The sequence below is a fragment of the Egretta garzetta genome, unplaced genomic scaffold, assembly GCF_000687185.1.
Source record: "Egretta garzetta isolate BGI_Z169 unplaced genomic scaffold, ASM68718v1 scaffold504, whole genome shotgun sequence".
In the NCBI taxonomy this organism is placed as follows: Eukaryota; Metazoa; Chordata; class Aves; order Pelecaniformes; family Ardeidae; genus Egretta; species Egretta garzetta.
Window position 1 is genome coordinate 1478518 of NW_009259535.1, and position 14484 is coordinate 1493001.

Below are 14484 nucleotides of genomic sequence, written 5' to 3' on the forward strand. Positions count from 1 at the left end.
GCAACCTGTCGACACGCATATGCCCTTCACACAGCCACAGTTCCACAGGCAACCTGGGTTCACGGTCACCTTGGGTTTTGAATGGAGCAATCTTTATGGAGACACATACTTCAGCTTCAAACATGTGATGATAGTTCTCTAGCAGCTCAGAACGCCTTTTAAAGATGTTAAACTTTCAACCATCTCTTAAACACCTCACCTTTTTGAAGTAAAATGAACACTGGCAGATACTTTTGTGACACCAATTTAAAAATTCTGAAATACTGATATGTATATATAGGCGCAGGTATGTATCGGTATTTGCAATTTAGGAATTCCCACCTGTCAATCATCCTGTCTTTCTGCATTTTGAATGAAAGCAGCGTGGGTTTTTTGTTCTTGTACTGTTTTTCTTTCTGTGTAGCTTAGAAAAACTAATGCATTGAGCCCCACCTGTGGTCCTTGGTCCTCTTTCACGCAAATAAAATTGGATCTGGCAGTTTCCAACCAACCAGTGGCAGCAGCATTACATTTTTATGTTCTAGTCTTCATATCTTCTAGAAATCAAATGCTCTGGATTATTGTCTGTTACACTATTACAGAAAATTAATTTAATCTGAAAATCAAAATGACAATCAACAATGACAACCTAGCCCTGCTGAAAAGTAGCATAACTATGAAAGCCGCTGGAGGGATGAGTTGGCTGCAGAGGAAGCAGCAGCAGAGAAGGAATTCTAGTAATGGAAGGAAGAGTGAAAACCACAGAATGACGCTCAGGAAGGTTCTCTAGAAAATTCATGGAGAAAGTATATAAAATTTAAAAAAAACCCCACCTCATACTGCTTCTTTGTTTAACTATTGCTGCTGAACGTATAGCATGTGAGACAAACCGGTGCCTGACTTAACTACAGAAAATGGATAGCAGCTGTATGTTAGCAGGGTTTAGGAGTAACTACTTCCTGACTTGCCTATCTGTGTAAAATACACCCATACACAACTGAGCTTAACATATTCTCTACCAGATAAAGCGTTTCAAGTCAAGGAACCTGAAAAGTGTTTATTTTAATTTACCACAAACGCATTAAAAGTAAGCCACCATTTGTTATTCTTGTCAGTTCTTTATTGGTTTTCCTCCTAAAGACTAGCACATTTACAGCATACATGGATTGGATGAACTAGAATATATAAAACAGTAGCCATATGTTTATGATATATTAATACTGCCCCAAAACAAATAAATAAAAATATTTCAATGCACAAAGCTTGGCAAATACAGTTGTGTTGGGACGAAACAGTGTTGTATTATACAATAATTTTACATGTATAAATGAAACAAAAGGCAACTGTGCTGTAGGTACTTTCACGGAACATACACAGAACATACTTGGCAACAGTTTTCTTTTTTTACCTTTGTATGTTTTATAATTTAAAAAATGTATTCAGAAAAAGAACATTAGACAGAACTTCATTTTACAGTAATCCTTAAATTCGCCTCTCCTGTGCAACAGAAAAGCTTACTCCACCCTTGTGAAGCGTCCTATGTGGATTTCAAGTTTCACAGTTTTTCTCTTTTGATGAACTGCTCGAGATCTTACTGTTCGTTACGCCCTTTAAACATGCCCGTCGATGTGCATGTACTGACAGTGTCATATACAGAAAATGTTAGCTGGACAACAATGTTTTTACATGTAAGCATACTGAAATCAGAGTATTTTAAACAAAACAATGCAGTACTTGAGACTGGTATTCCACCACTTTAAAAAGGTGAGCAAAAACCATGCACATACAAAATTCGGCAACTTTTTCAGATTACATTGGTATACAAAATAAATAAAGGATCGCTAAGCTCTAGAGTAGATCTAATGATCGTTGGCCACAGTCTAAGAGAGTGGCTCTGCTAATTGTTACAGTAGACCTCTTGTCGATTTTTTCTGAAGCTGATGAACATTGGAAGATTTTTAGTGTGACAATACAGGACTTACTTAAAATATAATTAACTAGGTTTGAAATATACAAAATAAAATTATCAACTCATAAAACCCAAGGGATATAAAGGGTATAGTTTATACAAAAATAAATGTAGCATTTAATAATGGGCCAGGGACTGCAGGTTGAGCAGAACTACTGGTGTAACAGGTCTAAAGACATCCCATGGAAAAGTTTTTCACCGTACCTTGTTTACATATTAGCAGTGAAATAAAATAAAATAAAATGAAATCAACACTTATTTATTAATTGGCGAATGGGGTTTGTAAAATTTCCGAGGGACTGTTCTGCTGCAAATGATTTGTTCAGACCTGGGATAGGTACTGCAATACATTGATTTTGCACAGACCTCAGCGTTTTGTTACCCTCGAGAGAGAGACATGACGGTAACGACCTAGCTCAGCAGAACTCTCTGGCCTGGCTCTATGACATGCTGCTAACTCTTAAACTGCAAAAAGCAAAATGCAAAAACTGCTAGACCTGGAACCCCCAAACCTACATGGGAGCAGAATGAACATGACTGGTTGATAGAGCAGTGACAGCACAGACAAACATCAGTGAGAGGGAGAAAGAAATCAGAAAACAGCCGTATACTTACCTGGCTGTTCCTACTCTCGCAAGAATAAATGAGCAGATTTTTCTATTCTAAAGCTTATATCCTTAGAAACCAAGATGGCAAGGGCACAGTGTGCTGAATGAAGCTAGCTAGAGATGACTTCATCCTGTTAAAATCTGGAAATTAATGTCTAACTGCTTTTTAAAAAGGTATCTTAGCTTCAAAGGCATTCTTTGGGACATTATTTCTGAGGAGATCTGTTGAACATTTTTTATCAAATGCTATCAACCTGATCACCTTAGCCATAAGCCAGAACACATCTGAGGTTCTCATGCATTAGCAGTAGCACATGAGCAGTTCCCTTCTATCAACATGGGGCATTGCTACCTTCCTCAGAAATACCCTGAAAACAGTCATACTTTCCCTCCCCTCCCCAGGATTCTGAACATCTGCCCAGGTAAAATGCAAAGGTAGAGAGAAACCCATTTTGATGATGGAGTAACGGGGATTTGTTGGGCACTTTGAGCATTTTTGTATTGATGTACAAAATTGATACGGAAAAAAAATCAAATACTAATCAAAAGAATGTAACCCCCCGAGATACTAATGCTTACAATCCAGAAGTGACATAAAAAGCTCTGGGTAAAAACATGTTAATTGATACACAACACCATGGAACATACTGAACATGTCACGTGCAACATTGGCAGCTTGCTCGTTGCACTTGCCTTATAGTTGGAATGGGCAGGGAGAACTGTTGCTGGTATTAATGGTTAAGCATCATTATGCTTTGGAAACATTTTTTAAAATCAGATAAGATGCCTGCCTAAGTCCTTATCTGCTGAAGACAACAGGAATTTGGTTTATTGGGCCAGAACTAGAAACCAGACCTCAGATGTCTGGCCTTCTATGTATTGGTAATTTCATATATGAAGATGGCATCCTATATACAGTAAAACAATTTATACTCCTGGCTTTTATTGTGCTGATTTTTTTTTTTTTAAAGTTAAACTTCTGTTTCTTGATTGCAACAATGCATCCTACAGTTATTAGACTGTCTAGGATCCACTCCCTTTTTATTTACAACTTTTGAGTTTTACTTTCAGTTTTAAAAAGTTTATGAAAAGCTCAATCTCAAGTCAACTCAGTATAAAAAGATGTTACGTGAAACAGCTGCCTAAATGCCGTTCCTAGAGTCCTTGCCCATCCAGGAGGTACCTAGCTATTTGCATATAGGTAATTATTAAGTAGCACGATATCTGTTCATCTTACATACACTGAAGGCTATTTAAACGGGCAGAGAGTCGTCACACTATTCTCAAGCTAAGGTGTCAGAATAACTGTTACTATAGATTCCAATTCTGTAAGTAACATGCTCCGTATAACCTAGTGAAACGTACAAAAAGGTTATTTATCTCTTCTGGATGACAAAATCTAGAGTGTATCCACATGTTTTAATGGAACAGCAATTAAAGGACATAGTATGCTTAGGTTTCAACTTTTCCATAAGTTCCTTCTGGAGGCCTGTAATACTTTGGGAAAGCCTTCAGTTGCAGGGAATTAAATGCATACTTGCGACATCCAACATTCTTCATTGTATTTTCTCGCCGACAACCCTCACTGGGGAAAAAAAACAAGCACAAAAAATGACAGCAGTAAAAAGGAAAAAAAAAAAAAAAAGACTTAAACTAAGATGAAATGAACTGGTTATTTTATAGCATTAACAAAAAGTTGGTTATATTTAATGAGCGTTTAATTAATTTGCCACTGCAAATATTAAAAATGATGACTCATCATACAATGCTAGTAAGAAGCACACAGAATGGATACATGCTATGTCTGATTGCTAGTTTTGCATTTCTAAAAAGCAGCAGTGCATCTACTGAGAAAGTTCTTTCATGACAGTTTCATGTATTTCAGGGTACACTGTTGTGGAGTTCACATGCCGCTTCATCGCACAAGGGATCCCCAGAGATTGCTTACAAGCAGTTCTGCTAATTTATTAGTATATTAAGCTGAAAAAGAAAACCTGCTGTTCTCTCAGTAAGAGCTTTACAGTAACGTTATTGTTCCCTGTATGTCAGTATTATCAGTACTTACTTAAACATTAGAGCTGATATAAAAATAATGACTTTCCAGTTATCTCTGCATGCATAAGTTGACTTGAAAACCAACATACTCTAAAAAAAAATATCTTGGTCATGAAACAGCAGCTTTGTGTGGGTGCAAAAAAAGATTGGCTGCGTTGACAGCCATCACCCCAATGAAACAAAGCTGTGCAGAATTTAATTTTTACCCTACATTTGGTGCATCTGCCCCACGTTACAAAGAGGTTCTGTGCTACAATAAAAAAATACTCCAGTTTTAAGGCTTCTTTACACTTGTAAATCTACTTCAGAGTTCCTTTGACTATAACCAAAAACAGACGTACAAAGAGGAAGCACTGTCTTTTAAATATATATCATAAATCAATCTAGGCTTGCAGGAGAATGTCTTTCCCTGATAGAGAACTGAAACCTAAACAAAGATTTAATACTAGAACTTCATGGCAAAGTGTACAGTACAGCATCTGATGGTGGAAATGTCGCGTTATTCCTGTCTTGGAGACGGCTGAAGCATCTACCAGGTGAACTGTGGTCATCTGATTCAAAAGGAGGGTTTGGATTCTGGTTCAGTTGGAAAGCCCTCTGCTCTTACTGACCTCACCCTTCTTCTAATTTTGGTTAATTAAACCGACTGTAACTGTGTTCTGCATGCACCACCTAGTTTAACTTCGCAAAATGTTGTAACTTTTTGCTCTAAGAAACAGTTTAAGTAAGTTTGGAATCGGTCTCTGGAGAACATTCTGTGTCTGCCTTTTATAGAAAGGAGCATACACGACGACGCTGGTTTTATGGCATTGTTTTGTGTTGTACAGAGCCTGCCCAGAGGCCGTTGCAGGCAAAGAGATTAATCAAAAATTTGCGCAAATTGTAGTTGAGAGTACTAATAAAAACAATAAGCATAAATAGCATAGATGGGATGCCGGATGAGCGTTTTTGCTCCAAAGTGAATCATTCTGTTCATAATTCATTCCACTGCACCTGGTTATTGCGCGTGTCCCTCTATGGCGCAGGTGGGCGATAGAGATGGTGACAAAGATGTGTTTCTCACACCATTCCATGTACCGTGTTTCTTCTGCTGGAGGCACATAAGCAGTATGCACTACAGCATTTTCACAGAATCACAAAATCACAGAATGGCAGGGGTTGGAAGGGACCTCAGGAGACCATCTAGTTCCCAGGCTCCTGCTAAAGCACGCTCACCCAGAGCAGGTTGCACAGGACTTCATCCAGGCGGGCTTTGAATATCTCCAGAGGAAGAGACTCCACAACCACCCTGGGCAGCCTGTTCCGGTGCTCGGTCACCCTCAAACTAAAGAAGTTCTTCCGCATATGCGGTGCTCGCTCACCCTCAAGGTAAAGAAGTTCTTCCACATATTCAACTGAAACCTCTTATGCTTCAGCTTGTGCCCATTGGCCCTTGTCCTGATTTTAAATATGAATGCCTGAACGGAAGCACAGACCAAGCTAAAAAAGAAAAAAAGATGAAAACTTGTCCCCACCAAAGTATAAGAAAAAAAGAAAAAACTGACATTGTTTTCAGAAAGCTGAGGCTTTCATTCTAGATGAATCTAAGGGTGGTCTTAACTGCAGGGCTAATGATAGCCATGAGCAACGCCTTCACGCTTTATTGAAACAGATTAGTAATGTTGGGGAGGTCAGTGGAGGCACTCCTACTAAAGTTACTTTCACATTTTGTTAGCCTGAACGCAGGATGCTCATCACACTGCAAGAACAAGGCCACAGTCCAACCTGACGCTCCTTCGCTTTGTAAAAAGGTAGGGTTTGGAACCCACAGCAAATGAACCAGTGTTAATCAGAAAGAAGAGGTGATTTGTATGGAGGCACAGTTGTACTTGATATCAGCACAGGACATGGAGGTGTCCAATACCATCATACCGTGATTTTCAATCTCATCGGCAGGAAGGCTTTACCTAAATTCACTGCAACTAAAAATAAATAGGATACATGCATATATGTGTGTGTATGTATGCATGGGTTTTTTTCTGGGGATTTTTTCTTTTAAGAACAAAATTGGAAGAATAGCGAGGAAAAATACCAGGAGATAGTGTACTGTACAGTCTGATTCTGTGAAGACACAAATATAACCACATACCTTTCGTTTTAGTTATTCACCAAATTTAGGATTTTATTCTAATTTTTATTCTGTGTTTTTTTCTTTTTTTAAGCTTTCTTTCAGAAGCTTTCAAATTCCATTAAAACTGAATAAAAGCTATAGCTACCTACATTTTTTGAGCGAGTTAATAATAGTAGAAAATAGAAATCACAGTACTAGAAGAGCTCTCCTCAGAAGCCCAATTTGCTGTCATCTCAGGCACCAAGCGAAGTAAATCCCTTTATGAACTTAGCAAACTACATTAAATGAGGTTAGGTTTTTTGATCAGCTATTGCTATTGACAAGCTCTGCCAGACCATCGCATCCACAAAATCTTTCAGTTTAAATAGGCCTCTCCCAGTTTGGTGTTATATATAAATGATGATCAAATTTCATCTGCAATTATTCTGCGTGATTAAACTAGATAAGCTGCTTTAGTCTCACCACTTAAATAAATGTTAACCTACCCTCATTCGTTTATCTCTAAGTCACTATCAACATCATAATTTATTAAAGCTGTCCAACACTTAAAAATGGAAATAATGGTAATATTTAGTCTAGGGTAATTAAAACAAAGCCCAATGGAAAACCTCAAACCCACCTACTAAAGGAGCTAACCGTTACCTCCCTCTTCTTGCCTGAAAAATTCAAGACCAATCTCTTTAACTTCTAGGATGATAATGACCCTGTTTCAGAATAAGTTCTATAACAGAGCACCTGAAACAGATAATGGATCATTAGCAGGCTAATGCCAATTACATCCTCTTCCTAACCACAAGTCATTCTCTTTATGCCTTTAATACATTACAAAATGCAGATCTACAAATAGAATGAAATAATTCTGCATGCAGCGCACCGCAAGTAGTTTTTTGAGTGAGTACACTAGTCTATTGCAACATACTTCACCATGAGAAAGGAACAAGACCATGGTTGTACAAGCTGTTCAGTAATGTAATTTGGATATTATGCTTTGAAATGAAGGTAGAAATTTGCTTATTTCTTTAAATAAATTTCTTATAATTTCTTATAAACCCCACCCGTGTTTTTATTTTTCTCTTCATACCTCGTAAAAATGAAAGGCAAGAGTAGCATACACCTTAAATATACAAAAAGATACAAATTCTTTTCAGACAGAGTTCCTTTCTCTGGAATACATGAAACAAGTAACACAAAACTATATTTGGTAAGAGATCTTCAGGCCGGCTAAAGTAACGAGGTAACAGGCCAATGTCAGACTATGTTACAAGCACTGAAAGCAGAACAATAATTTAAAGTTTCAATACAATTCTTTTTGATAAAATAATTTGATGTATATTTACAGTTTAGTACAATAGAAACGTAAAATTGTAAGGCATAATAATAATTCTTGGCAGACAATGCTATGACACATTCCTTTGTCCAGCAGGTACCAAGTGGCAATAATACACATTCAAGCACTTTTTTGTTTTTGTTTTTTTTTTTAACGTTATCTTCACTTGCAACGTAATCTGGCCACCAGGTATGCTATGCTCAGAAACAGCCACACAATCAGTAAATTGGGGCTGAGGGCTAGTAAAGGAATAGAGTAGAGGAGGCTGGGATCTAGTCTGAAATCTCGGATGGGCACCAAGCCACACAAGTTCTTCTGGGTGACTACCTCCCGTGTTCCAATGCTGTGAAAAGGAAGAAGGTTGGGAGGAGGGAAAATAAAACAGAAAGGAAGATGGACATGCAAATGAATGTATAAAAAGAGATGTCAACACAAGGTGATCAAGAAAATGAAAATACATGGAAGAAAGCACAACAAAACCAGAAGATGAAGTAAACAAAGAGTGGAAAAACATCTCAAAAATATGTATCAGCACAATTACAGAAATAAAAAAATAAGAAAGAAGTACTGTAGTCTACTGAAAATAAACACATGTAGGTTGAACATAAATGGTTTTCCATGTTCATTCTTTCAGATTACCAAGCAATAATATCCCATGCTGCTCTGCCATGCTTCCGCATGCTGCAAAGAAGTGGAGCAAGCTGAACATGAATAACCATTGTAGTATTTGACCCTTTCAAACATCTTTCCATGTAGGCTGCAGTGAAATAATTTAACCTCTTGACTACCTGCTCGGTATGTAAACAAAAGCCCCAAACCACCCACTTATTTTTCTGCTTCAACGTGAATTCAAGTGTGTATCAATACGCTTTCCAAAATGCACGTTTCTGAAGTGCCTCAATATATGCATGTGGAGGCAAGAGATGCTGCGCAGCCCATCTCATTACGCCCCCGCTTCCTACATTGCTTTGAGCACAGCAGGCCTATAGTGGAGAAAACCTCTTCAGGTAACCTGAGGCCCTGTAGTGCAGTGTTTCATTTTGGATCACTCTTACACCCTCTGCAGTCCAACTCTGTTTTTTTAGTTTACAAAGCAACAACGAAATGCAATCTGTGAGCTTGATCCTGTTAGAACAAGTGCACTCACTCCGTCCATAAAGGGTGATACATGACCTTGCTGGGTGCATAGCAAGGTTAGGTAACCAACAGACAATGTCTTGGAGGACATCAGAGATACTCTGGATGCGTCGAAAGAGAAAAATAGCCCTCAGATGCTGGTGACACTTCAAGTCAAATGGAATTAGGTGGGTAGGTAACTAAACCAACCGTATTTCTGATCTGGATTAACACATCCAACTTGGTGATCAAAATATGTTTTCACCCCTGGTGCCTAAACTGGATAAGGGCTGACTGAGTCTGTGATGCCTACAGATCCCAATTATCTTTGTAGTGGTGGGGGAGGAAGGGGAGATAGTACCTTTGAGAAAAACCCACAATCACATGGGACAGTGGGAAGGGCAAGTAGGTTACGCAGCAGTATCCAGGCTTGACTCATTTCCACCCTGAGAGGGGGGCAGCCCTTAGACTGCACTGAACTACAGTGTAGGTTTGAGTTTCCTCCATCAGTCGATACCTAATGCCCACCAAATCTGGATAAAAGGAGCCCCTGAGCTCAAGGCTGACCTGAGGACTGGACTTAGAAGTCGATGCAGCTTCAGTTGCCCATATATTTGAAAGGCAAGTACTCTCCTTCCTGCCTGGGCTTACTGGGGAATAATGAGAGTATGGAGTGAACAGCTGGAATGTATCTGGTACAGGTAAGAAAAAAGCAAATGTATTCGCTGAAAATTGCCTGGGCACTTGTGCACAAACGTGCACTGAAAGGTATTCAAAATATAGAAAGACCTCTGAAGGAGATGATGAGGGAATATTCAATGAACCGGGGTGTGATCTGTGAGCAGAAGGCTAATGTTGACTGGGAAGTGGTGGATAAAGGCTCAACAGAATAGTCCGGAAGAAGGAAAATGGTTTAGGATATAGATAAGGGAGTCAAACAATGAGGGAGGGAAAGAAGGAAGAAGGCTCAAAATGGTAAGATGACATTTCGGACAACACATGCTGCATCTCTGTCATTAAAAATGAGTATCAAGCTACTCAATTTTACATAGAGACATACACACAGACACATACAGCGGGAATGCAGGCAAGAGCTGGAAAGTGCTTTCCCTGTCACTGTTGGCCCATGTAGATGCTTCCACCCGAGGGCTGAAAAGTCACCTTTTGGAAATACCAAACTGTACACAGTGCCTCACATTGAAACTTTCATTGGCAGACTACCTCCAGGAGAGGACCAGGGTAAAGAGACAAAGCAAATTCCCTGCTAATCCAGCTTGCCTATGGGAATCTTCTCTGTGAGGGGCGGCCAGGGCTGCTCCGTGCCAGACACAGCTAGCTCCAAGGGACCCACCCACCGCAGAGCACGGCTCAGCCCCACAGCCATGATGGAAAGCATCTGTAAGAAAAGGCAAAACACTGCATGGCAGTGAGGAGCGATGGGAAAAGATGTGAGAAAAAGCTCTGTGAGCACCGAAATGAGAGAAGAAGGAAGGGAGGTGGTGCCCCAGGTGCTGGAGCAGGGATTCCCCTGCAGCTGTGGAGAAGATCACAGTGGAGCAGATATCTACATTGCAAGCACATGGAGGACCCCATGGTGGAGCAGGCGAATATTTCCTGAAGGAAACTGGAGCCCGTGGAGATCCCATGCAGGAGCAGGTTTATCCTGAAGGACTGTGGCCCGTGGGAAGGACCCACATTGGAGCGGGTGAAAAGTGCAAGGAAGAAGGAGCAGCAGAGAGGAGCTGTTATGGACGGACCACAACCCCCCATTTCTCATCCCTTGTGCACTGCTCAGTGTGGGGAAGAGGCAGAGGAGTTGGGAATGAAGGAGTGAAGTACTTGGGCCTGGGAAAAAAGAGGTTGTGAAGAGACGGTATTTTAGTTTTTGTCTTTGTTTCTTACCATGCAAATCTATTGGCAGTAAGTTAATTTTCTTTGAGTCTGTTTTGCCTGTAACAGTAACTGGCAAGTGATCTCCCTGTCTTTACCTCAACCCCAAAACTTTTTCATTGACTTTTCTTCCCCTGCCCTGCTGAGGAGGGGGAGTGAAAGAGCGGCTGGGTGGGTGCCTGGCAGGTGGCCAAGGTCAACCCACCACAACTTTATTCTTAAAGCAGGTCGACCAGTGAAGAAATCCACCAAACTGTTTATGGCTGTTTTATTGCTGTGAGTGGTCATATCCAAACATGACTGTCAGGGCTTTGTTATATAGTCTTTTTAGTCAGCACTATGGCAGCCAGAAGAGATTAATTCCCTCACCCCCATTTCCAGCTGCTTTTCAAGAGCCTCTATCAGAGACAGCTCTTCTCTGTTGGCTGAACTGCTTGTGCCACAACTTCCTAACTGGTTTAATGAAAATGAGCTGGGCTACCTTAAACGTGTGAAGGATTTTGCCTCCCAGGCTGATTTTGACTGAAACTGGATTAGACTATATTCACACAAACAGCTCCACCAGTGTATCCGACAGGACAATAATCTGTTAGGAGGAGGGAGGGCAGGGAGACACAAGGTCTAGTGTGGAGTGTTGGCGCTGCTACAGATGGAAGAGTCTATGTGATCCAGTTGGGACTTCAATTCTTGAGCTGCCTTTACTGCCCAGGTAGTCATTTCCTCCGTAGCTTGGGCTTATTATGATTTTACTATTTGTAGGCGGTGAGTTACCACGTATTTGATTTGGGACAGGAAAAGCTGCAACTTATTTACAGAAAAGTGAGTTTGTTCTGATAAGATATTTGTTTTGAAGGTGAAAGTCACAAACCTGTACCTGTGAATTTCTACAGGAATCTACAAGGAGCACTCAGTGTTCTCTCCCTTATGTCCATGAACATAACTATCACAGATACGTAATTATCACAAGACTAGGAAGGAAAGAAAGTCCCTGATGATGAGTAAGTGGGAACTAACACCTCTGAAGACCAACATCACATGGTAGAAGAGGGTGCTTTCTTGATTTTTCAAGAACAGTGTAAGCAAGGATGCTTTTCTTTTCTGGGAAGTTGCCAGTAAAGAAGAAACAAAGTACTTTGACTCCCACAACTGAAGAGTGGTTCTTCCCTGACCCTCCAATTGGCCCAGAAACTTCATAAGTTTTCAATTCTGAACCAAGCCTTCCTTTTCTAGTACAACTACACAAACAAAAGATCCAAGTTAAAAGGAAAAGCAAGTTTTCTGAATGCCCTGGAAGTAATTTTCAGCTCGCTCACTTCCTATACCTGTCATCTAGGTCAGGTCATCCTGTCCGTGTTGAAATGGATTTGGGTGGAGTTGGAATCCTACATATTTGTTCCGTAATCCTATTTCTCTTGTTAAACTCTGTTAATTCCATGCCATTGTTCTCAAGCAGAATTGGCAAATAATTTAAAAAACACAGCCACCTACCCCAAAGAGCAATGAGATGTGAGGAAGAAAGAGTGACAGGCTTGAAGAATGGTCTTAGTATTCCTTTAGGACTAGTCAGTATTTGTTCTGCACAATCTCTCTTAGTCAAAGATTTAACAGAAGAAGGGAAAGTCACGTCTTTCACCTGTTAGAGCAAGTGCCTGATGTTGCTAGAACACACTAGCCAAAGGTTTTGATTAAATTGGCCCTCTTTCAATATCCCTGTGTAGGTCAACATAAAGCAATGCGTTTCTTGGGTCAATATTTTATCTGATCCCATGTTATATTAAATTGATAGTCTGAAGGTCCAAAAGAATGTTATTATTAACCTCTGTCTCCACTGTGCCCATGACTGCATGGAAAAAACCCATTAATTCAGTAACTAATTTAAAGAAAATAACAAGATTCCTAGTATTATACTTGTTCAGTTTTTATTCTTACTAAATAAAAACTGTGCAACAAAGCTTTTTTTCTTTTGGATGTCTAAGTTGACAAGTCACATAATTTAAATAGAGATATTTGAGAGCCACTTAGCTTCATTTTAAGTTAAAAACTTTTCCCTCAAAAAGCTGTTCCAAGCTTTGTTTCTAATACCAAGGTTTAATTACTCTCTGAATGCAGTTTTCATGTAGTATACTCACTGTAATAATGCAGAAAAAAGTGAAAATAAAAAGTCCAGTGATATCCAATTAGATGTAGATACAAAACCCCGAATTATTAGCATAGGAGTCTGCAAGTGTTATTACATGAGACATTTTCCTTCTAGGTAACTGAAGAGTAAGAAAGGGTCAAACAGCAAAAACATACAGAAAGGATAAGAGAATTGAACACTCTAGAGAATTTGGTGAGAAGACACACAGTACAGTACATTCAGTAAGAGTGAATGTTGAAAAACAGGACTGAACAGCATTGTTGAACTACATCAATAAAGACTAAAGCTAGATTTCTTATCCTTTCTTTTGGTATGTGAGTTACGGAGTTTTCCAGCAGTGCTTGAAACAAGGCATTGAACAACAGTAAACAGATTTTTTTTTCTTTTAGAACAGTATTTAATTCTGCAAACATCTCTGCTGCTTCAGAATACAGAACATCATTATATTGATACGACAACAGCACACTGACACATTGTGATGAAATTTGGTTGCTGTATTGTGAAACACTCATACTGACATTTCGCCCAGTGAGCAGTGTTTCACTGCTGAAGAATACACATGGCAAACCAGTGCAAACTGCAAGTGTCTCTGTTTCCAAGAACAAAAGACAGGTCATCCCTGAGAAATCTGCCTGACCTAGAACTAAGAAACCCAGTGCTGTGAGAGTTAAGGTAACCTCATCGTTAAACAGCTTTCAAAGAAGCACCAGTTTCCTGTTCTGTAAGCTCGTTTTTACATGCTCCTCTGAAAACTCCCGATTTGCTACTGAAAACTGACACCCACCTGATCCAAATCCGGCAGCAACCAGCTTTAGCATATGCAGCTCACTAATGCATGCAAGGGAGGGATGAATTCTAGCAGCCAGTTTTGCAGTTTTCTCTCTTTATTTTACTTTTTTTTCCCCTTTAGATAGAAACAGAGACCACTGCTCCTCTGCAGTTTGCATGGTTCCTCATTTAGGAATAAGTGACAGACTCAAACTCTTACCTCCTCATACACTCCAGAGCCTGGGTGAAGACCTGTGGAGCCATTCCATGTTCATGCTGCAGGATCAAACACTGCTCTAGGGTGACCGACATGGCAGTCCTATCCTTGGCGCTTTTACAGCTCGTAAATCGAACACCGTTTAGTCTGCGGCATATCTAAAAACGGGATATACAATTCATCATTCCTTCTTCATGCATAACCTTCTGTCAGAGAACACACCTATACTTCTCCTCCTTAGAGAGACACAAACGTTGTGTAGGACTTTGATGGCAAAAGTTCTCATTGTTGGGAAAGCAAAACAT

At 39.8% G+C, this 14484-nt stretch overlaps 1 protein-coding gene across 10 annotated transcripts in view; it reads right to left on the reverse strand.

The window, feature by feature from the left end:
• Positions 1 to 1095: 1095 nt before the first annotated feature.
• INPP4A (inositol polyphosphate-4-phosphatase type I A) overlaps positions 1096 to 14484 on the reverse strand; it is a 141879-nt gene continuing 128490 nt past the window's right edge. For all 10 annotated transcript variants that reach the window (XM_035893208.1, XM_035893206.1, XM_009637652.2 and 7 more), the window contains 2 exons: positions 14183 to 14337; positions 1096 to 4141 (listed from right to left, as the gene is read on the reverse strand). In XM_035893208.1, coding sequence (XP_035749101.1) covers positions 4009 to 4141; positions 14183 to 14337 — 288 coding nt within the window. In that variant the 3' untranslated portion in view covers positions 1096 to 4008. The remainder of the gene's footprint in view (positions 4142 to 14182; positions 14338 to 14484) is intronic.